This window comes from Protopterus annectens, chromosome 2.part1 (assembly GCF_019279795.1).
Source record: "Protopterus annectens isolate FY-2018-M chromosome 2.part1, PAN1.0, whole genome shotgun sequence".
NCBI classification, from domain to species: Eukaryota; Metazoa; Chordata; order Ceratodontiformes; family Protopteridae; genus Protopterus; species Protopterus annectens.
Window position 1 is genome coordinate 1,115,065,035 of NC_056729.1, and position 23,399 is coordinate 1,115,088,433.

At 39.0% G+C, this 23,399-nt stretch overlaps 1 protein-coding gene and 1 long non-coding RNA gene across 3 annotated transcripts in view; one reads left to right on the forward strand and one right to left on the reverse strand.

Annotated features, from left to right (window-relative positions):
* LOC122794345 overlaps positions 1-23,399 on the reverse strand; it is a 587,167-nt gene that overhangs the window by 360,504 nt on the left and 203,264 nt on the right. The window lies entirely within an intron of this gene.
* RHAG (Rh associated glycoprotein) overlaps positions 1-23,399 on the forward strand; it is a 394,323-nt gene that overhangs the window by 247,247 nt on the left and 123,677 nt on the right. For both annotated transcript variants that reach the window (XM_044062656.1, XM_044062657.1), the window contains exon 5: positions 9,403-9,569. In XM_044062656.1, the coding sequence (XP_043918591.1) occupies positions 9,403-9,569 (167 nt within the window). The remainder of the gene's footprint in view (positions 1-9,402; positions 9,570-23,399) is intronic.

Genomic DNA, 23,399 nt, shown 5'->3' on the forward strand with positions numbered 1-23,399 from the left:
ATTAATTGGTGTACCACCTGCATTCCTTACTTATTTCTTCATAACCGCCTAACACTGAACAATACCTAAATAAATATCCCACACAATTCCACTCTAATATGTTTTCCTGATCTTTAATTGCAACTATGGTCATTTAAATGTAAGTCCAATTATGGAAACTTCATACTTGTCATATGTGTTTATAGCATCTTTGCACTATGTTTTTATTCTATTTTTTTTTCAAATATAATTTTTATTACATTTCTCTTCTATTTAAATACAAGAAAAGAATGACACAGACAATATACATACAAGCTACTTAGAATATCAAGTTTCAGCCATCCAAATACGATATACATAACATAAATCATCAATGTTAGGGTAACAATTATACAGAATTGTCTAATAATCAAGCTGCTGTTCAAGGGAGCCCGCAGGATTTTTTGCAGGGGGGTGCAAACCCAGAGTCCCACCCACATAGATTTGCCATTGGTTTGCAATAGAAAATGGATGCAAAAATCAGCTCAACGGAGTCAGGAACCAACCACGTACTGCAGTTAGTTAGTTTCTTTAAAAAAAACCATGATGACGATATTACTATTAGTTGCTTTCATTTCATCTAGTGAATCTTTTTTTCAACTCAACATTACAAAACTTCTGCCCTTGAAACTCACATGCACTGAAAAAACATTGAACCCCCACATTCAAAGAAAATACATTTTGCCAGTGGCAGATAACTCTGAAGTAAATCCCACATTAAAGAAATTTGTAACTAATAATGGATAGCAAACTGATAACAGGTTCATTCTTTGCAAATTTATTGACAAAGGCCAAAACCCAGGGACACATTTTAAACATTGCTTGTATAATGTTGGAAAGTTGTTAGAATAAAAACATATTTTTTTTACATTTTTTACAGAAGAATATTAATATTGTATATGTATATAAAAATTTTTTCTACTATTCTGATCTCCTGTTAAATGAAATTATTTTGTACTTATTGACAGATGGACAAACACAAAACTGATTGTGAACTAAGCATCCACTCACTCAATGGTCGGTCAGCAGACAAAAGTACTTATATCATTTTTCAATGTTGTCTGTCATAGTGTCAACTGCTGATGAAAAACCTGCTTTAATTAAATGAGTTACAAACTGTCTTGATTTACTATTACCTGCATATTTATTATTATGGTGGTTTTATGGTACATTTTACTTATATTTTATTGGTGATGATTGGGGATATCTTTTTCTTCTTGTTCTGAATTAAAAAGCATGGCAGAGTTATAATGATTAGTAGACATCAGTCAGTAGTTGTGGCAGCAGCAACTGTGACTTTTCCTGAGTGTAAAACTATAGTCATTTTGAATGATTTTGCTTTTTTCCCAAAATGCACAGCTTTGGGAGATCATTCTAATAATTAAGGGACTGAAAGAGGAAAAATGAAGTCCAAAGTCCGTCTCAATTCCTTGCCAACCACCAACCATCCATCGCAATGTTAAACTTGAAAATATATGTGCACTGCGATGATGGATGCATGTGATGTCAGCCACTGGGACTCTTTCTTTCTAAGAAGAACTAGCCCAAAAAAAAAAAAAAAAAAACTTTTTAAACAGCCGATTCCAGGGGGTGCAAGTGCACTTGCCACACTCTCCGGGCACCCTTGCTGCTGTTAATGAGCTGTAAAACAGACATTTACATAAAGATAGTATACAACATATAAAAAATGTGACATTAAAACATTGCAACCAGATATTCTAGTCTACCTAAATAATCATTCTGTCTTGTACTAACTATGTACAATATATACATTGATGTCATCTTAATGTTCATCTTATAGGTGTTTGCCATGACCTGTACACTGTTATTGTGGGTATACACTTTTCTATATTAATTGTCTTTAGTTTCCCTTAATTATGTAAAGTAATATTGATGGTGAAGTCCTTTGTTCATAAATGTATTTTGTCCTAGGATTTCTAAAAGCATCTTCCAATGTTCCTGATAGTAAGATAGTTTTCTTTTGGCTTCTTGTAATTAATTTGTTGGCTAATAAGTGCTTTATAACCATTCCTTTAAATTCTTCCCATGTGATTTTACTTCTCTCTAACCAGTTTTGGGCTATATATGGTTTGATCATTGCACACATTGTACATATGATGAGATGAGAGTGAGGTAGTGAGGTGAGCTTGGATGGTTTGTTTATGAAAATCATTAACTTAGTTTTGTTTGGGTTTAGGATGAGTTGATGGTTGGAGAGGTAATTTTCAATGTATAGGAAAGATTTTTGCATTTTGAGTTGCAGTTCTTGGAGGGGAGAAGGCTGAGCAGATAAGAAAGGAATCATATGCATATTTAATGATAGCGGCAAGTTGGGTGGTGGAATTTAGGTTGTTGGTAAATATGATGAAGAGGAGGGGACCAAGTATGGATCCTTGGGATACCCCAGTGGATACAGGTAGTAGCAGGGAGAGTATGTTCTCCAATTTAGTAGCCTGTTGTCAGTTAGACAGATAGCTGTGGAGCCATGTTAGGGATGATGGGTGTAATTTATATGTTGCAAGCTTGTTAAGTAGCAGTTGGTGGGATACGGTATCAAGGGCTTTTGACGTATCCAGGAAAATTGTTAAGACTAGCCATCCTTCATTTTTGAGGTGTTGAATAATATTAGTAAAGGTTATTAGTGCTGTGTTTGTGCTATGCTTGGGTCTGAAACCAAGCTGAGAGCTTACTAGCAGGTTGTTAGTGGTGGTGTGATTCAGGAGTTATTGGTGTATACATTTTTCTAGGGTTTTGGCTATGGGAGAGAGGATGGCAATGGATCGGTAGTTTAAAATATCTCTAGAGGGGACGCCCTTGTGGAGGGGTATTATGTGAGAAATTTTCCATTGGTGAGGTACATACTGTTCTGAGATAGAACAATTGATTAGAATAGATATGGGGTAGGTGAAGGATGGAGCAACTACTTTTAGAAATTCGTTAGGTAAATGGCCATCAGCAAGACAGCAAGGTTTTAGTTTACTTAGCATTTTTTTATGTAAGTAGTTTGACTGGGTTTAAAGGAGAAAGAGTCAGTGTTCTCAGAGCTAGGGGAGGGGACTGTGAGTTGTACGTTTTGTTTGCTGTCTAGGAGGTTAGTTGATAGAGTTGATAAAATGAAAGCTGAACTGTGAGGCTAAGGGCTCAGAGGTATTAGATGTGGAGGGAGCAGGGGTGAAGGTTTTACCAAGGTTAGATCCAAATAACTGGCTATTCCTCTACATGTGGAAATAGGAGTACCCAGGAATAACTTCTGCTCCTCTATTTTGGACGATGTGCACTCAACATCACACCTTAAAGTGCAAAAAAATTACATATTTTAATAAAATGTTTCAATTATTTCTGATCTTTTTTCACTTGTAATATAAATGATTATTTTAACAATATGGATAACTGTCATGTATTTCATATTAATTTCTTTGTTAATTTTTCTTTTTAGTAGAGCTTACCTACTGGCATACGCTTGTTAAAAGGAATAGAAATGCATAATATTTTTACTGACACAAGGTAGTGACCATATGGGTAAGCAGACAGGGGCTAGAAAATAGTTATTTTCTAAGACTGTTAATGAAGTTACTTAGTGCTAATATAAATGGGATTAAAACGCACATCAAGCTTGCCCTTTTAAATGCCTGGGTTAGAAGATGTCCCCCAGATGTTTCAGTATTGTATGAAATGCATCTTTGCAGTTTTGAACATGTTCAACTTTCTTCCTGGGGCTATACTCTTGCAGCCTTCTATGCTCATCCTTCCACAAAGCAGAAAGAGTTTGTTGTTCTGATTAAACTCTTTAGAGTTGAGATTGGGACCTAGGGTTTTAGCATTAATTTCAGTATATTTTCCACCATCAGCAGGAACTAGAGACACCTATTATAATATATACAAGACAAGGTAAAAGGGGCATTATTATGAACAAGGAATATTTACCTGCAATATATGCCCAAATGAAACCCAAGCAATGAGACCCTTTCATGTAACTCCTCAGGCAAAATATATCAAGGTATGGATGGAAGATTAGGCATTAATAGAGATAGCACAGTATCTTGGTTCAGCAGCAAATCATTATATCTTCCATTCACAGCATTTCATCTCCTCCACAAGGATAGACAGATTCTGCATAGCTTCTTTCCTTTTTAAGTCCTACCCTTTCATTGCAAGTCATGCCATGTCTTTATTTTGATTACTAGGCTTTAAAACTGACTTTCTTGGCTTGGGACCCCTTGCCCCCAAACTTTGAAGACTTCATCCCTATTATATATGGTGGCAAGATTGCCTTTCTTATGGACACTTCTCAAGAATTCATGACCAATCATTCCTCAGGTGATCATTCAAGTATCTTATAAGACAACTACAAGACTTTCTTACATACTAAGCTGTGGATGTGGACAAATTGTCTATGGAGGCAATGGAATAAAGAATTGCAGACATTTCAAGAGCAATATCAGTCAGTTCTTTTGGGGAGGAGGGATAATCCTAAAAACCTTGACCTCCTAGACACTTTGGCACAGATCAAGATAAAAATCCAAGATATTATCAGTCAGAAAATGGAGACTGGCCTATACAGCGTATGTCTTTTATGTTTCAAGGTCTTGCCCCAAGTTTTTTCAAGGTTAACTAGAATATATAAAAAGAACCAAAGGCAAACCACTCCCCTTGCCCTCTTGGCAGATGGTAATTTCACTAGTTATACTTCTTTGAATAATATCCTATGCAAATTTTAGTTATGCTATCAAAGTATGTACAAAAAGCAGAAAATTGTAATGCCCCTTCACCTTTACCCAGTTCTTTATTACTCATTTTCCAGACCTTCCAATTTTGTCCCAGAACAAGGACAGAATCTAGCAGAACTTATTTCATACTATAGATCTTAACTGCAAACAAGGCTGCCAAAGTGACAGTCTTCCATCAGCAACCTATAAATTGCTGCCTTCTGCTGCCATCAGTCTTTTATGAGGAATGTATGCTGCTGCCTTCTCCAAAACCCAGGTTTTACCTTCCTGGAAGTTATCCTTGATTCTTCCAGTCCTTAAGCCAGCCACTGATCATTCCCTTCTCTCAAATTATAGACCAAGTTCTTATTAAACATGGATGGCAGCTGCCTTGAGAATCTATAAGGAATTTTGTAAGCCAAGCATCCCCCTTCATAGACAATGTTATTACTATTCAACCTTTATCCTCAATTTGGCCTTATACTTCACAAACTGATACTATATAAGCAATATCCTGTGCAGTATCTGATGTGTGCCACTGCAACAGACAACTTTAAGAGGCTGTCTTCCATAGGTACATCTCAGTATTACAGTGTTATGTCATTACATCAGTTAGAGCCCACAGAATTAACAGCCCTCTTGATTTTTCCATTTGACACACATCCAACCTTTGAAGATGCTAAGCAGACCTTCCTGTGGAAAGATTGGCAGGAAAGAGATTTGTTATTATTCAACCAGTTATATCAGGTAATTCATTTAAGATGATGTCTGATTTAATAATTGAATTTAATGTCCTTACCAATCAATTTCTTTTTTATGAACAGCTCCATTTTGTGAGAAAAGATGTTGTATATGGCCTTCTAAGTGTTCGGGTTATGGACACCCTGTTAGCTATTCTATTTAGGCATGTCTGGCTTGATAAAGATGCTGGTACAATTCTATTACCATATAGTAGATCATTCAGCTGAATATAACTAAAGAGCAGCTTCTTAATATTTTATAACCCCCCCATCAAAGTAATGTTCTGCTGGCGGTAGAAATTAATTGACTAGTAGTGTCTCCATAGGCTATTTCTAATGCCTGCTACAGTTTCTAAGCATCTCTCTGTCTGCAGTCCATGATGTTGTTACTGTCAATCTTCTGTAAATATTGTGAACTGGGAGCATGGATTTTGGGACTGTAGTATGCAGCAATTTTGCATGCAGTTCTGGGCTAGAGTAGATCTTTTATCACATCACAAAAGAGGAGAAATGTTGCTTGAGAATATACAATGTTCCGACAGGTCCAAAGGCCCCACCTTTAATAGAATAAGTTAGCAGTGACAAAAATCTATCACCTGGCAATGGAAAACACTTCAACCTCTACAATCAGGTAAATGCTGGAAAATCTTCTAGGAAATACATTTATTTGAACTGGCAATATCTAGAAAAAAAACGGTAAAGAGGCTAGTATAATAGTAAAATAAGAGCATTACTTAAATTTGTTCACCAGTCCTTAACATAATTTCCTTCTAAATCTTTTCTGTCCCAGTACTGGGGAAATGGGAAGCCTTTTGCTTTAAATGCTGTCACCCTGTGCAAGGCCTACTAGATTATTAAATATATTATTGGATAGATATGCTAAGGACTATTGAAGTCGCCCTATGTTTTTTATTTATTTACACAGGTAAGCTTGCTTATATGTGAACAATTAATGATATTATTGTTTAAAAGTTAAGTGGTTTACAAATGGTTCTCTCAAATAATTTTAGCTCTTTTCTGAGATGTTAAATTCTTTATATGTGAAAATGTTTTTCAAGTATCATTCAACGTATTCTAACTGATGTCAAGATTTTATATTTATAGATTTCCACAAATCTTTATAAATTGATATTGATCATTAATGTTTTCTATATGTGTTGGAAACTTTAATAAATAAATATATTCAAGATAAATATTTCATTCCAAATTTAAAAAAAATGTTGTAGAATATGCAGGTGATGGAACATTTTACAAAGAAGAGTAGAATTAAAGATGCATGTTCAAAAGAATGTGGATGCTGTGGAAGAGCGGAATGAAAATAAGTTATTTGGTCATACTACTGTAGTGAAGCCATTTGATATACCAAAGTCTGAAAATGAATAAAAGGCTCTGACATAAGATACAAGTCAGACTGCTGTCAAGAATGCTAAAAATGGATATATGAAATATGAGATTAAAGTACACGCACACAATATGTAATAGTTTTCATGAAGATACTTTTAGTCATTGAGGTTAAAAAGTACAAAAAAAGAGATTTGTGTGCACATTGTAAACATGTTTGCCGCACCACATGAAGCAGTCATGTTAAATGCTACGGTTATGTGAATGTAAAAATAAGAAGTGCAAGATGCCATTTCAAAGTATTTGTGCTTAAAGAAGCCTATTTAAATAATATTTTGCATTTTCTTGCATGTGAGAAACTAGGGATGATAAAACCATTTCACAGTGTGAATACTAAGACTGAATGTATACAGTAGCAGTCACATAGATATGGCAAATACTGTGAAAATCCATCATGACTATATTGATTTGGTTAAACGTCTAAGACACTTGCTGAAAACATGACATAAACAAGTATCTCCTGATACTTTGGCAATTGTATCCATTTCAAATAAAGTATCCATATATTGAGGGAGTAGAATAATAAAGCATGAATTAAATGTGATTAGAAAACACTGATCTCAATAAGAACACAATCAGACTCAATCAAATGGAAAAACAATTTAGTTACTGTTCTAAATCAGTACAGTTAGTGTTGTAATTCAAGCCAATATTCACATTTGTATGTGTCTAAAAGATTTGAGAGATCTGAATAAAGTTACTGAAAGACAGCAGTACTCAGTGCCTGCAGCTAAGAGAATATCAGCAATTCCAAATGATGTCATTTTCTGTTGTCGATGCAGTGTACAAAATCTTGCAATATATTTGCCAAACCCCTCATAGTTCAACTTGAAGACAAGCTAATTCTGGACCAATTTAATTTATTTAGAAAAGGTAAACATAATTATGAAAACTGATTATTTTTTAAATAAGTGATACAGCAGAAAATCCAAACTTGGGTCAATCTCGTGAATCTGAACAAGCACAAACCATTTTTAATGATCTAATAAATAAATAGTAAACAGATAAGTCAGATATTTTAGTCATTCACTCTTTTTAGGTAAAAACAACTTTTGGAATGAAATCTTTGCTGATTTAGGAAACCAAATATAGCCTTCATGAAATTATTGATTTAGACATTGAAATGTTTATTTATGTATTTAATGTGTTTGATATGGATAGAGCACTCATGGTTGATCACTGTCAGACCCAGGCAGGGAAAACAGTTACAAAACTTAGGTAACAAATGAGCAAAAGTCAAGAAAAGAGAATACTTTATACAAAATGCAGTTAAAAGTAAAGAAAACATTTTACCATTTGTAAAACCTAACCTCTACATAGTATATGTAATGTGGAAAAGAGGAGACAAAAGATAGAATGGAGGTGCAGGGGTGTTATTATATCCTAATATGGTATGTACTCATGGGTATGGCATAAGATGGGAGGTATCACATAGGTTCTGGGTGCATTTAGGTTGTATGACCACAAGGGGGTACTTGCATTCAACTTGTTTGCTAAGGTACAAATTAAATCGGGTTTGAAATGTGGTATAGGAGGGTAATTATTTTAGTTGGCCTATTGTTCAGAATGCATACATATTACTAAATAATTCAATAATATCCTCTTGACCATGTCCTTTATTTCTCTGTTGGCTAGTTATTGATCTTTAATTTGGAATTAATAGTATGGAATACCAGTTTTGCCCTAAATTTAGTTGTTTCCATGGGTTATGTTCAAATGCTTATATAAGCAACATAATCATTAAACTTGCTAATATTGGGCCTACTTTCCTATCTAAATGGAAACAAAACTATTGTTAAATAGTCTGATTCCTCTTTCAGTAGAAAAAGTTTATAAACTTTACATTGTATCTTCTTCCAATAAACAGGTTTTATATTCTAGTTTCTAAGATGGATATGCTGAAATTATCAACAGTTTAAATGGCATAGGTTAATGTTGATACATAAGGCATATTAAACCTAGTTAAATGCATATCTTTTCATCAAAGGTTAATAGCATGTTCAATTCCATCATCAAACTCTTTGTTAGTTGCTAACTGAATGAGGTTTCAGCAAAGTGATTTAAGCTCACTGATGCTAATACAGAATCACTGCTGGTTCAATTCTTATTTTTTCGTCAGCAGTGAGCTCATCTCTTGGTTGTGCAGTTGGGAGACTAAGGAATTACTGTATTTAAGAGATGATATGTGAGTGAAGCTCTTACTAAACATTTTAATTCACTGTGCACTCGTGTATTTGTGTGTGTGTGTGTGTGTGTGTGTGTGTGTGTGTGTGTGTGTGTGTGTGTGTGTGTGTGTGTAAAATCTGTCTCATGTTTCATGCTTTCATATATACTATACTCATTAAATCATGTACATTTCATTGTAATCAATGCTTAAATAAATGTTGTTAGTATGCAAGAAGAGTCTCCATTGTTGCTCTTCAGCCAAAAAGCAGCTCAAAATCATTTCCCCATATCTAATAACCCAAGTAAAGTTTATAATGTATACATCTCTATATGCCTTCATGGTTATACATTTGTAACTTTTTTTAACACAGGTACTATTTTCCTTTGGATGTTCTGGCCAAGCTTTAATTCTGCCATTGCTGATGCTGGAATTAATCAACATAGAGCTATTATCAACACCTACCTCTCACTGGCTGCCTGTGTGCTCGTGGCTTTTGCTGTATCAAGCCTTGTTCAAGAGAAAGGAAAATTAGATATGGTAAGTTTCTCTACTATTTTCAAAAAAATTTAAAAAGCATAGTTTGGTCTTTAGCATGGATGTAGCCAACCCTAAATCATGTTTGCCACGGTTTACATTTTTAAAAAATAATTTAGTTTGTGCAATGAGAGGTGCTAGAAATTAAAAAAATATGGAATATCTATAATGAATTATACTTAAATATTCAGGTAGCTTAATTTTATGTTAATGATTAGGGGCTACATTTGTGGGAAAAGGGAAACTAAACTCTGGAAGTTGGCAAAAAATGCCAAAAATCCTTCTATACTCTTGGCCTTTATAGTGCATTTTGTATACTACTTCTTGCACATTAGCATTTATTTATTAATTTGTGTTGTATTTTTTTTTATCCTGTTGTAAACTTCACAATTGCCTAGCAGTTATCTATAAGTAGCATCACTAGATGGATATGTAATTAAGCTCAGTGAAGGTCATTTGTGATGAATGAGTATCATTTATGGCAAAAGCATAAAGTATGTAAAAATTCAGTATTATGAAATTATGAGTTTGTATGTAAAAGAATGAGGCTACATATTAATTTGTTTGTTTTCAAGAGTTCAAGTACCGTAGGCAAGCATGGCTAAGCACAGGCAAGCAGCAGACTGCGCGGCACTTATAACTGAAATTTAAAAAAAAATAAAAGGGTTTAAAATGTTTTATATAGTGGTATCCATATGTTGACACAGTAATGGTTTTATTAAAGAATAGAAAGGGGAGGATAGAAAGATTGAAAACTAGGAGACAGAGGAGAACACAGAAGGAAAGCATCAAGATGGTTTGTGCTGGAGGAGGTGGAAGAGGAGGGGCAACATGTATTTGTCAGTGGATAGACTCCCCTATTTTGTAAGTGTTTCTTTGTGATAGGGTAGTGAGCATGAGCAATAGTTAAGAGGGTGACATAGGATGAAGGAAGAAGGGCTGAGGAAGAGATGGTACAGGAGTCCCAGACCATACAGCCTCAAACACTTCATCTTCCAGATGGTGGTACAGTGGATGATCCCCATGTTGAGGGGGCATGGGCCTGTGCTGCTGTCATGGTCAGCACCAAATGGGAGAGCATTTCTTCAACACACTGAATAGAGGCTTTGACAGGCTAAATTTGTCTGTCCACTACCTGCTCCAGTACCTATCTGGGAATCTTGCCAGGCTGGAACATGCCAGGGTGCCTGCTGGTCTAATGCCACTGCCCCTATACTGCGAGGACTTCCCCAGATGGGCAGAGAGTGAGTACTCCCTAATCTTGGAGGTACCTGTCTGGGCCCCTCCAGAGAGATTTGAACTTGTAAAGAAAGGAAAATAAATAGGAGAGAAACAAAATAACAAGGTAGAAAGAAGTGCATAATTAAAGTGTAAAAAAAAAGGAAAAAGGAGGGGGAGACAAAAAAAATACACAATACAAATGCACATCATGTTACATGCCATTTAATTTCTTAAAACAATTTTACATTATAATTAAATCTTCAGTAAAGCAAATATTTTGTACTGGAAGTGCTTATGCATACAATGGAAGTACGCATTTAGGAAGTGTTTGTGTACTTGTGAAGAAGAATATGTGCAGTGTTTATGCAGACTTCAGATTAATTCATATGGAAATTACATCTGACTACTTGGAAGGGCAGCATGTTCCTCTCATGTTCTGAGCAAGTTCCTGTGTCTGATATTCAGTACACTACTAAACATTTACAAATATTACAGTTAATAAATTAAAGACAAAATAATGCAGTTTATATTAACATATCAGTTACATTTCCCTTCAGTAATGTAAAGATTTCATTACATTTCTTTCAAGTACATTGCTCTAAAAATATTTCCTTATAACCACTAAAGAAAACAGTTTAAGATAGATTACTGCAGTTATATGCTCACATATCTCTCAGTCTTGTTTACAGTAATGTAATGATGTCACTGCATTTGTTTAATGTTAAGTATGCTGTGAATGCAACACTGTATTTGGGTAGAAGTTATTCACACACAGACTAATGCTGAATTTCATGGTAGTTTGCATTTTCTTTTGTGTAGAATGTGGATGATTTGATAACTAATAAAGAACGAATCATTTCAAAGTAAAGGATGTCCTGGTTATTCACTTGGCACGGCAAGCCCCTCCCCCAACCTCCACTTTGACTAGGGTGTGGTACCTGAATGAGACTTCAACCATGTTGTACATTCACTTACATTACTTATAAAAAAACAACTATGTTAAGCTGCTGTTATAGTAATATTTCTGTGCTTTACCCAAACAATAATGTATTTTCCCAAACTGACTGCATGTAATCTAAATAGCAATTCAGTTTATGTAATAATAAATCAAATTATTATATGTAACTGCAGATTTTTTTCAGTCTGTATAAATACACGAACAAGTATTTAGTTTAATCTTGCACATGTATGTCTTTTATTTACAGAGCTATATATCCACGTTATTAATAAAGTATACATATATTTCATTTGCATTTATTCAGGCAATTCTGTAAATACATAACCATCATATGTTTTTAAACAGATGAATGCAGGTTTATACATATGTTTAAAATTGCATTAACATAGTAGCATTGCAGATATTTGTAGTTACACATATCTTTTTCAGCAAATATCTCTATTTAGGCAAACGTATTATACTTTTTAAGTTGAACTTGCTCTATTAAAATAGGGTCTATATTATAAAATGAAGTCTTACAACTTTGAATGTTATAATATTGAACCCAGTAAGAACATCAAATACTTTCATAGGGAAAGTATTTGCAACTATGTTAAGCTGCTGTTATAGTAATATTTCTGTGCTTTACCCAAACAATAATGTATTTTCCCAAACTGACTGCATGTAATCTAAATAGCAATTCAGTTTATGTAATAATAAATCAAATTATTATATGTAACTGCAGATTTTTTTCAGTCTGTATAAATACATGAACAAGTATTTAGTTTAATCTTGCACATGTATGTCTTTTATTTACAGAGCTATATATCCACGTTATTAATAAAGTATACATATATTTCATTTGCATTTATTCAGGCCATTCTGTAAATACATAACCATCATATGTTTTTAAACAGATGAATGCAGGTTTATACATATGTTTAAAATTCCCTTTGCATTAACATAGTAGCATTGCAGATATTTGTAGTTACACATATCTTTTTCAGCAAATATCTCTATTTAGGCAAACGTATTATACTTTTTAAGTTGAACTTGCTCTATTAAAATAGGGGTCTATATTATAAAATTGAAGTCTTACAACTTTGAATGTTATAATATTGAACCCAGTAGAGCGAACGCTGGAAATAGCGAAGCTGCAGAACATCAAATACTTTCATAGGGAAAGTATTTGGTGGGCCGTTTCTGCAGCTTTGTTATTTCCTCAACTGTGGAGTGAAGATTACAGACCGGGTTAAGGTAAGTGTGCGAACGAAGGTGAGTGTGCAATTGGGCGCGGGTTAGGTGAGTTAGGGTTAGGGCACGGGTCAGGTAAGTGTGCGATTGTGTGGACTTGAGGGTTAGGGTTGGGTAGATGAGTTAGGGTTAGGAAGCGGGTAAGGTGAGTGTGCGATAGTGATGCACCTTAGGGTTAGGGTTGGGTTAAGGTTAGTGGATAGCTAGTGGTGTATGTATGGTTTAGTGTAGGGTTTTGTGAAGTGTGTGTGTGTGTGTGTGTGTGTGTGTGTGTGTGTGTGTGTGTGTGTGTGTGTGTGTGTGTGTGTGTGTGTGTGTATTATTTATTTTGGTGTGCTTGTGTTGTGTATATGTTTGTTGGAACAGCAAATTTTTTCCCTGGGAAAAAATTCGCTATTCTGACTGTTCGGTTTTCTGGTGTTTCTCTCTACTGGGTTTGATATTATAACATTCAAAGTTGTAAGACTTCGATGTTATAATATAGACCCTTAAAATAGTGACCAGTAAAAGGTTGCACTTAATACAGAACTCTGGCCTTATTTCTGATACTTGGTCTACCCACTCAGCCCACTGGTTAAGCCTGTGCTTCTGCAAGTCCTCATATCGGTGCTGGTACTGTTGCCTACAACAGGTGATACTTGTCAGGGATGACAGCTGGTTATCCAATTTGTCAGACATCAATTTATTCCTAGGTAGTAGTTTTTGTGCATGCCTCAGTCTTTTCCTGATATAGCTTCTTTACTAGGTATACCATAATAAGTGCCTGTTTGTCAGACTAGCTTAAAGTACGGCCTTGTGCCTTCACAACTGATGCCTTGATGCAAAGTGTCAGAACCAGACTGAAGAAAGTAAGAGTGGTGCTGTAGTTCATAGGTTCAGAACCACTTCTTCTGGGGTATGACATAATTTTAACCCACCCAGTTAATTAACATTGGCTTTGGTATTATTGGCAAGTCTGGTTTAACCAAAAATGCTTTGTCACATACTTTTTTTTCTTAAATGAAACCATTCACATTTCACTTACATGCTGGATAAAAAAATGAAATCTATTGAATAATTGTTATGTATATCATTTAACATGCCACATGGGGATGTTTACTAGTGGGGCTGCCAACTGGTTATCTTTAGTCATAGTGAGATTGGAGCTGGGAGCTGCAGTGACAGCATGGGTTACTTCACCACCAGACTGATGCATGATCAGAATGCAACAGGCAATAGGCATCCAATACACAGTATCTGTGTCATACTGAAGGGCACCGCCAGACTCATCCAGGCACCTGAAACAGCTCCTCAGGAGACAGAAGGCCCTCTCAGTGACAATATGGGTCTGGAACAGGGAAGTGTTACATGTCTCCTGTGCAGATCCACTTGGATTTCTCACTGGTGTTATAAGTCATGGCTCTAATGGATATCCAGCATCACCTGAAAAAGAAAATCGAGAGAGAAAGAGAGAGAGAGTGGAGGCAGACAAAACAAAGAAAACGTGGTGTAGTATTTGGCAATATATTTTAGCATGAATAACTACTTAAATACAATATAAAAATATTGATCCACTTACCAGCAAGATGACCACTAGGCATCCTACCATGCGGAAAGAGGCAGTAGAGTCAGCTGGTGTGCCAGGTATGGGAATCATGTGTACTTACAGGATGCTGGGCAGAGACATTGGTGCTGCATCATCATGCATCACACCTTATCTGACCATTAATGAATGGTAGCCAATCCTGCTGCAGAAACACATGTCCTGTAGACCAGAAGAGGCCCTGTTTGCAACCTGGGTGCAATCTATCCCACCATCTACCTCAAGGAAGCATGCCATCCCATTAAAGGCATCCCTAGTCCTGGCTTGTTCCTGGGGTAACACTAGGAAATAGATGTACTGATGCACGTGTGCCAAGATTATATTTATTTATTTATTTATTAACATTTGTTAACCAGGTTAGTCCAGCTGAGCCAGTGGCCCATTTTCAGCGGAGACTTGAGGAGAAAAGCTCCAGAAATTTAACAATTATTAGAAAAGTTACAAAAATATAATCAACAGATAACATAACATAAGTCTATTAAAAAGTAATAGGATGCCATAATATAAGTCTATTAACAGGTAACAAATCTATAAATATTAAAATATATTAAAAAACAGACAAAAGTATGAAATTCAGTGGAATACCATACATAAGGTCATTCCAATGTACAAACAGTCAATAGCAATACAAGAACCTATTATGTTTTTTTGTGCATTTAAAAATAGAAAAAAATAGAGAAAAACAGAAGGTGCAGGGTAAACGAGGAAAAATAAATTATGTAGATAAGACGGGAGAATAATTTAAGTGGGGGTTTGACAAGAGCAGGACCATGTCTTTTGTAGATAAAGTTTAAGTACTTGTTTGAACAGGTATTTTTGAGGAGTGTGTTTTGAGGAGTATATCCAGGAAATGCTGCAGTATCCTCAAGGCAGAAGCCTGTGACATCCTCAGTGTGTCCCGAGTCTGTCTCCAGAATGTCCCTATAGCAAGTATAGTAAGGGCTAAACATACCTTTGTAAAAAACTGAAAGGCTGCTGCCCAGCTAGATAGAATTATGTAGATAATTTTATGTCATTATAAATATTAAAGTAATCCACAGGCTGTTTTACAAATGTAATAAAACTAAATGTAAGAAAAACGGTGTTATATGTTCTGAACTTTAAAAATGTAACCACAGTGCACCCTGCTGGAAGAAAGCTGATAAAGTAAAGCTGTAAATGTAATTTCCAAACTGTCAGACAATGATTTCCTAATTTATACTGTTGTTAAGAATTGTTTTCTAGAATTTTTTAAGCTAACACCTGAAGCTTATAGGAAAACGTTTTGTGAGCATAGACACAAGGCAGATGAAAATGTGTGTGAATATGTTCCTGAACTGAGCACTTATTTTCATAGGTGGGAGAGTGGATGTCAGGTCACCACTTTTGAAGGGCTGCCAGACCTTTTGGTAGGGGAACAAGCCCTTAGCACTTTGCCTGAGGACATGAGGATCTGGTTAGCTGATAGATAATGTGCTACTTCAAAGGAGTTGTGGAAGAAGGGAGACCTATACCTAGCAAGCAGAGCATCACTGCACAGGAAAGGGACTGCCAGTACTGCTCATGGGTCTAAAGGAACCCATAGTGGGAATTCCAGAATGTCCCAACAGAATCTGCCACTAGCAGGGGAAGCCACTAGCCCAGGTACACATCTAGGACTTAGGCTTAAATGTTTTGAATGCAACCAGTGGGGCCATGTGGCATACAGATGTCCACTGAGGCAAGGTAGGGAACAAAAGGAGAGAGAGCCATTAAGTGGAAAGGACAACAAGGGTACCAAACTACCACTGGAGGTTATATCCTATCATAGGGAATGGCAAAAGACCATTGCTAAGAGGGACACAGCCTCTGACATAACTATTGTGAAGCCTGCAATGGTTACAGAGGAGCACTACTTGCCTGGACAGTCTACTCCAGTCAGCAGTCAGAGCTTTAGGAGGGACCCCATTCCAAATATCTGTGGCTAGGGTTCACCTTGACTGGGAGGGTGGAAAAGAAAGCGAGCAAGTAGGTGTGTTTGAAGATAACCCTGCAGATGTCCTGGTAGGGTATGATTTTGATAATGTAGTACCATGTATTCATGCAGTTACACTCAGTCAGGCTTGGAGACAAGCATGCAGGTCTGGTAGCCTGGGAGAGACCCAGTCAGACCACATACTTGCAGCCAGGACTGATGAGGTGGTTACTTCAGGGAGGGAACTACTCTGTAGCAGTGAGACTGAAGGTGAGCCACAACTGCTTGTGGGTACTGATGTTCCCTTGGACAGAGTGACTGCAAAGGTAGAGGTGAGTAGTAGTACCCAGGCTGACAGTGAGGCACAGCTCTCAGAGGATACTAGACTTCCTGTGGAAGGGGAGATGGGAAGGGTTACAAAGAGAGAGTTGGAACAGGCTCAGCTCTCAGACCCTACATTACAAGGCCTGACGCAGGTAGCTAGTGAGGCACCTGATTCTAAAGGGAAGGGGGAATCTGTATACTGGGCCAAAGGGTTAGTGTATAGAGTGTGGATCCCTGAGGGAGGGCAAGAAGGTGAGAGGATACAGCAGTTGGTAGTGCCTACAGCCTACCATCTGGCGCTTATAGCCATAGCCCATGATATTCACTTTGCAGGTCATATGGGTACAAAATGTACAAAGAGACATATTATGCAGAACTTCTATTGGCCTGGAATTTCCAGAGATGTAACAGGGTAGTACAGGACCTGTGAGCAGTGCCAAAGGGTAGGCAAGACAGGAGACAAGATGAAAGCTCCTTTGATGCCTTTGCCTGTGATTGAGAAGACATTTCAGAGGAAAGCTATGGATATTGTAGGGCCTCTGAGTATCCCAAGTTCTACAGGGGAAAAAGTATATCCTAGTGATAGTAGATTATGCTACAAGATACCCTGAGGCAGTGGCTTTGTCCTCCATTGAGGCAGAAAATATGGCAAATGCTTTGCTAGAGATTTTCAGCAGGATAGGTTTCCCAAAATAAATATTGACTGACAGAGGTGACAATTTCATTTCAGACCTGCTGGCTTGTATTTGGAAGTACTGTGAGGTGAAGCACCTAAAGAACACGCCCTACCATCTCCGGACTAATTGTCCTGTTGAGAGGTTAAACTCTACACTCAAGTCTATGCTACAGGTATTTGCAAACCATTTTAAGAGGGAGTGGGACAAATATTTGTCCCATCTGTTGTTTGCTTACAGAGGGGTTTCCCAGGAATTCACGGGTTTTTCACCCTTTCAGTTGCTGTATGGGCATAGGGTGAGGGGACCTCTAGATTTAACTCATGATGAGTGGGAAGGTGAATGCGAATCTCACAAGGAGCTTGTTGTGGCATATGTCCTAAACCTTCTGACAAGGCTCAGGGAACTCATGGGCTTGGCCCAGGAGAACCTGGCAGAAGCCCAACAGCAGAAAAAGGTCTGGTATGACAGGAATGCTCGAGCTAGAGAGTATGCTGCAGGGCAGCAGGTAATGGTTCTCATCCCTGTCAGACACAACAAGCTGCAAGCAGCTTGGTAGGGACCCTACAATGTGGTAAGAAAGTTAAGTGATGTTAACTACATGGTAGAACTGCTAGGCAGGAGTCAGGGGCACAAACTGTACCATGTTAACATGATGAAACCTTACCATGATAGGGAGGAACATGTGCTGAGTATTTGCAGTGGATTGCAAGAGGCGTCTGAGGGAGATCTGGTGACTGATCTCCTCAGTGAGACTCGGACTGACACCTTAGTGGAAGGGGTAACAATGTCCCAGCAGCGATCTCCTACCCAGGTTCATGAAATCCAAGCAGTGTTACAGGAGTTTGGGGACATGTTCACTGGGAAACCAGGGTGCACCCACCTGGTGCGGCACCAGGTGGATACAGGACCCCAAAGACCTATTAGGCAGGCCAATTATAGGGTGCCTGAGAGAGTCAAACAGACTCTGAGTGAGGAGATACAGGAACTGGAACTAGGGATAATTCAAGAGTCCAACAGTCCCTGGGCCTCCCCAGTGGTGCTGGTGCCAAAGAAGGACGGCAGCACCAGGTTCTGTGTGGACTACAGGAAAGTAATAGTCATAGTCATACAGAGTCAGATACTTACCCCATGCCTAGGACAGATGAGGCCCTAGAGCAGTTGGATGGGGCTACATATCTTACCACCACTGATCTCACCAAGGTTGACTGGCAGTTGCCCTTGACTGCCAGTGCTAGGGAGAGGTCAGTCTTTGTGACTCCTTGTGGCATGTATGAATTCACAAAGATGCCCTTTGGGATGAAAAATGCCCCAGCAACTTTCCAGAGGCTGGTAGATCATATCCTAGCAGAAACAGGATGGTTTGCCCTTGCTTGTCTAGATGATATTGCCATCTACAACCATTCCTGGCAAGAGCACCTTCAACATGTCAGGGAGGTGCTAGGCAGACTACATAGGGCAGGCCAAAGTAGAAACATAGTGGAGAGCTTGAGCACTTTTTGGGGGGGCAGGTCACCACTTTTGAAGGGCTGCCAGACCTTTTGGTAGGGGAACAAGCCCTTAGCACTTTGCCTGAGGACATGAGGATCTGGTTAGCTGATAGATAATGTGCTACTTCAAAGGAGTTGTGGAAGAAGGGAGACCTATACCTAGCAAGCAGAGCATCACTGCACAGGAAAGGGACTGCCAGTACTGCTCATGGGTCTAAAGGAACACATAGTGGGAATTCCAGAATGTCCCAACAGAATCTGCCACTAGCAGGGGAAGCCACTAGCCCAGGTACACATCTAGGACTTAGGCTTAAATGTTATGAATGCAACCAGTGGGGCCATGTGGCATACAGATGTCCACTGAGGCAAGGTAGGGAACAAAAGGAGAGAGAGCCATTAAGTGGAAAGGACAAAGAGACAACAAGGGTACCAAACTACCACTGGAGGTTATATCCTATCATAGGGAATGGCAAAAGACCATTGCTAAGAGGGACACAGCCTCTGACATAACTATTGTGAAGCCTGCAATGGTTACAGAGGAGCACTACTTGCCTGGACAGTCTACTCCAGTCAGCAGTCAGAGCTTTAGGAAGGACCCCATTCCAAATATCTGTGGCTAGGGTTCACCTTGACTGGGAGGGTGGAAAAGAAAGCGAGCAAGTAGGTGTGTTTGAAGATAACCCTGCAGATGTCCTGGTAGGGTATGATTTTGATAATGTAGTACCATATATTCATGCAGTTACACTCAGTCAGGCTTGGAGACAAGCATGCAGGTCTGGTACCCTGGGAGAGACCCAGTCAGACCACATACTTGCAGACAAGACTGATGAGGTGGTTACTTCAGGGAGGGAACTACTCTGTAGCAGTGAGACTGAAGGTGAGCCACAACTGCTTGTGGGTACTGATGTTCCCTTGGACAGAGTGACTGCAAAGGTAGAGGTGAGTAGTAGTACCCAGGCTGACAGTGAGGCACCACTGTCAGAGGATGCCAGACTTCCTGTGGAAGGGGAGATGGGCAGGGTTACAAAGAGAGAGTTGAAACAGGCTCAGCTCTCAGACCCTACATTACAAGGCCTGACGCAGGTAGCTAGTGAGGCACCTGATTCTAAAGGGAAGGGGGAATCTGTATACTGGGCCAAAGGGTTAGTGTATAGAGTGTGGATCCCTGAGGGAGGGCAAGAAGGTGAGAGGATACAGCAGTTGGTAGTGCCTAGAGCCTACCATCTGGTGCTTATAGCCATAGCCCATGATATTCACTTTGCAGGTCATATGGGTACAAAATGTACAAAGAGACATATTATGCAGAACTTCTATTGGCCTGGAATTTCCAGAGATGTAACAGGGTAGTACAGGACCTGTGAGCAGTGCCAAAGGGTAGGCAAGACAGGAGACAAGGTGAAAGCTCCTTTGATGCCTTTGCCTGTGATTGAGAAGACATTTCAGAGGGAAGCTATGGATATTGTAGGGCCTCTGAGTATTCCAAGTTCTACAGGGGAAAAAGTATATCCTAGTGATAGTAGATTATGCTACAAGATACCCTGAGGCAGTGGCTTTGTCCTCCATTGAGGCAGAAAATATGGCAAATGCTTTGCTAGAGATTTTCAGCAGGATAGGTTTCCCAAAATAAATACTGACTGACAGAGGTGACAATTTCATTTCAGACCTGCTGGCTTGTATTTGGAAGTACTGTGAGGTGAAGCACCTAAAGACCACGCCCAACCATCTCTGGACTAATTGTCCTGTTGAGAGGTTAAACTCTACACTCAAGTCTATGCTACAGGTATTTGCAAACCATTTTAAGAGGGAGTGGGACAAATATTTGCCCCATCTGTTGTTTGCTTACAGAGGGGTTTCCCAGGAATTCACAGGTTTTTCACCCTTTCAGTTGCTGTATGGGCATAGGGTGAGGGGACCTCTAGATTTAACTCATGATGATTGGGAAGGCGAATGCGAATCTCACAAGGAGTTTGTTGTGGCATATGTCCTAAACCTTCTGACAAGGCTCAGGGAACTCATGGGCTTGGCCCAGGAGAACCTGGCAGAAGCCCAACAGCAGAAAAAGGTCTGGTATGACAGGAATGCTCGAGCTAGAGAGTATGCTGTAGGGCAGCAGGTAATGGTTCTCATTCCTGTCAGACACAACAAGCTGTAAGCAGCTTGGTAGGGACCCTACAATGTGGTAAGAAAGTTAAGTGATGTTAACTACATGGTAGAACTGCTAGGCAGGAGTCAGGGGCACAAACTGTACCATGTTAACATGATGAAACCTTACCATGATAGGGAGGAACATGTGCTGAGTATTTGCAGTGGATTGCAAGAGGCGTCTGAGGGAGATCTGGTGACTGATCTCCTCAGTGAGACTCGGACTGACACCTTAGTGGAAGGGGTAACAATGTCCCAGCAGCGATCTCCTACCCAGGTTCATGAAATCCAAGCAGTGTTACAGGAGTTTGGGGACATGTTCACTGGGAAACCAGGGTGCACCCACCTGGTGCAGCACCAGGTGGATACAGGACCCCAAAGACCTATTAGGCAGGCCAATTATAGGGTGCCTGAGAGAGTCAAACAGACTCTGAGTGAGGAGATACAGGAAATGGAACTAGGGATAATTCAAGAGTCCAACAGTCCCTGGGCCTCCCCAGTGGTGCTGGTGCCAAAGAAGGACGGCAGCACCAGGTTCTGTGTGGACTACAGGAAAGTAATAGTCATACAGAGTCAGATACTTACCCCATGCCTAGGACAGATGAGGCCCTAGAGCAGTTGGATGGGGCTACATATCTTACCACCACTGATCTCACCAAGGTTGACTGGCAGTCGCCCTTGACTGCCAGTGCTAGGGAGAGGTCAGTCTTTGTGACTCCTTTTGGCATGTATGAATTCACAAAGATGCCCTTTGGGATGAAAAATGCCCCAGCAATTTTCCAGAGGCTGGTAGATCATATCCTAGCAGGAACTGGATGGTTTGCCCTTGCTTGTCTAGATGATATTGCCATCTACAGCCATTCCTGGCAAGAGCACCTTCAACATGTCAGGGAGGTGCTGGGCAGACTACATAGGGCAGGGTTGACCATTAAGCCCAGCAAATGTCATGTGGGTATGGCAGAGGTTTCCTACCTGGGACATAGAGTGGGGAGTGGTAAGATCAGGCCAGAGCCTGCCAAAGTAGAAACCATTCAGGCATGGCCTGCACCTATTACCAAAAAGCAGGTGAGGGCATTCTTAGGGACAGCAGGGTACTACAGAAAGTTAATCCCCAATTATAGTACCATAGATGCTCCCCTCACAGACCTGACAATGCAAAACAGGCCAGATAAGGTGGTGTGGACTGCAGCATGTGAGCAGGCATTCCAGAAGCTTAAAGAACCTTTGGGAGGACCCCGTGTGTTAGCCAATCCAGATTACAGCAACAAATTTGTTGTGCAGGTGGATGCTTCAAAACATAGGGTGGGGCTGTACTTAGACAGATTTCTTCAGAGGGAGAAGAGCACCCAGTGGTTTATCTTAGTCGTAGGCTCCAACCTAGGGAAGAATACTATGCAGCTGTAGAAAAGGAATGCCTAGCCATAGTATGGGCACTGCAGAAACCTCAGCCTTATCTGTATGGAAGGAAATTCACTGTAGTTACAGATCACAATCCCCTAACATGGTTACACTGAGCCAGCCAGCAAATGCTAATTTGCTAAGATGGAGCCTAGGGTTGCAAGCTTATATGTCAGTGCAGCCCCACAGTGGGCTTAGCAATGCCAATGCAGATGGGGTCTCAAGACAGGGAATGGGGTAAGGTATACTCAGATAGACCTAACCTTCTCAAGCAACGTTTGTCAAGGGTCACTTGAAAAACTAGCTTGAGTTCTCAGGGAGGGGAAAAATGTGGAAAACTGTAAGGCTGCCAGTCCAGCCAGATAGAATTTTGTAGATAATTCTATGACACTGTAAATATTAATATAACAGACTGTTTTACAAATGTAAGAAAAGTAAATGCAAGAAAAACTGTGTTATATGTTCTGAACTTTAAAAATGTAACCACAGTGTACTCTGCTGGAAGAAAGCTGATAAAGTAAAGCATTTTATGACTGTTTAATTTCAGGGCTCGGAGACAGGATGCCTGGATGAAGAAATTCTATCTATTGTCTTAGGATAAGAGTTAATTTCTAGATTTTACATGTATAATGTCTTTTATTGTTGTGATTTCCTGGTCAAGTGCAAGCTTACTAAGAAATGTAAATTTAGAGTTTCTGATAGCATGGAAACCAGAAAAGTGTCAAGAATGATGTAAAGTAAAGTGAGTCAGCAGTGCTGTATTATCAGAAAGAAAGAGATAGCATTTTGCATTTGTCTTCAGAACTGACGACATCATCAGCACTCTTCCTTTGCTCTGTATGTATGTAAGTTATTTAGAACATTAGAAATAGATAGAC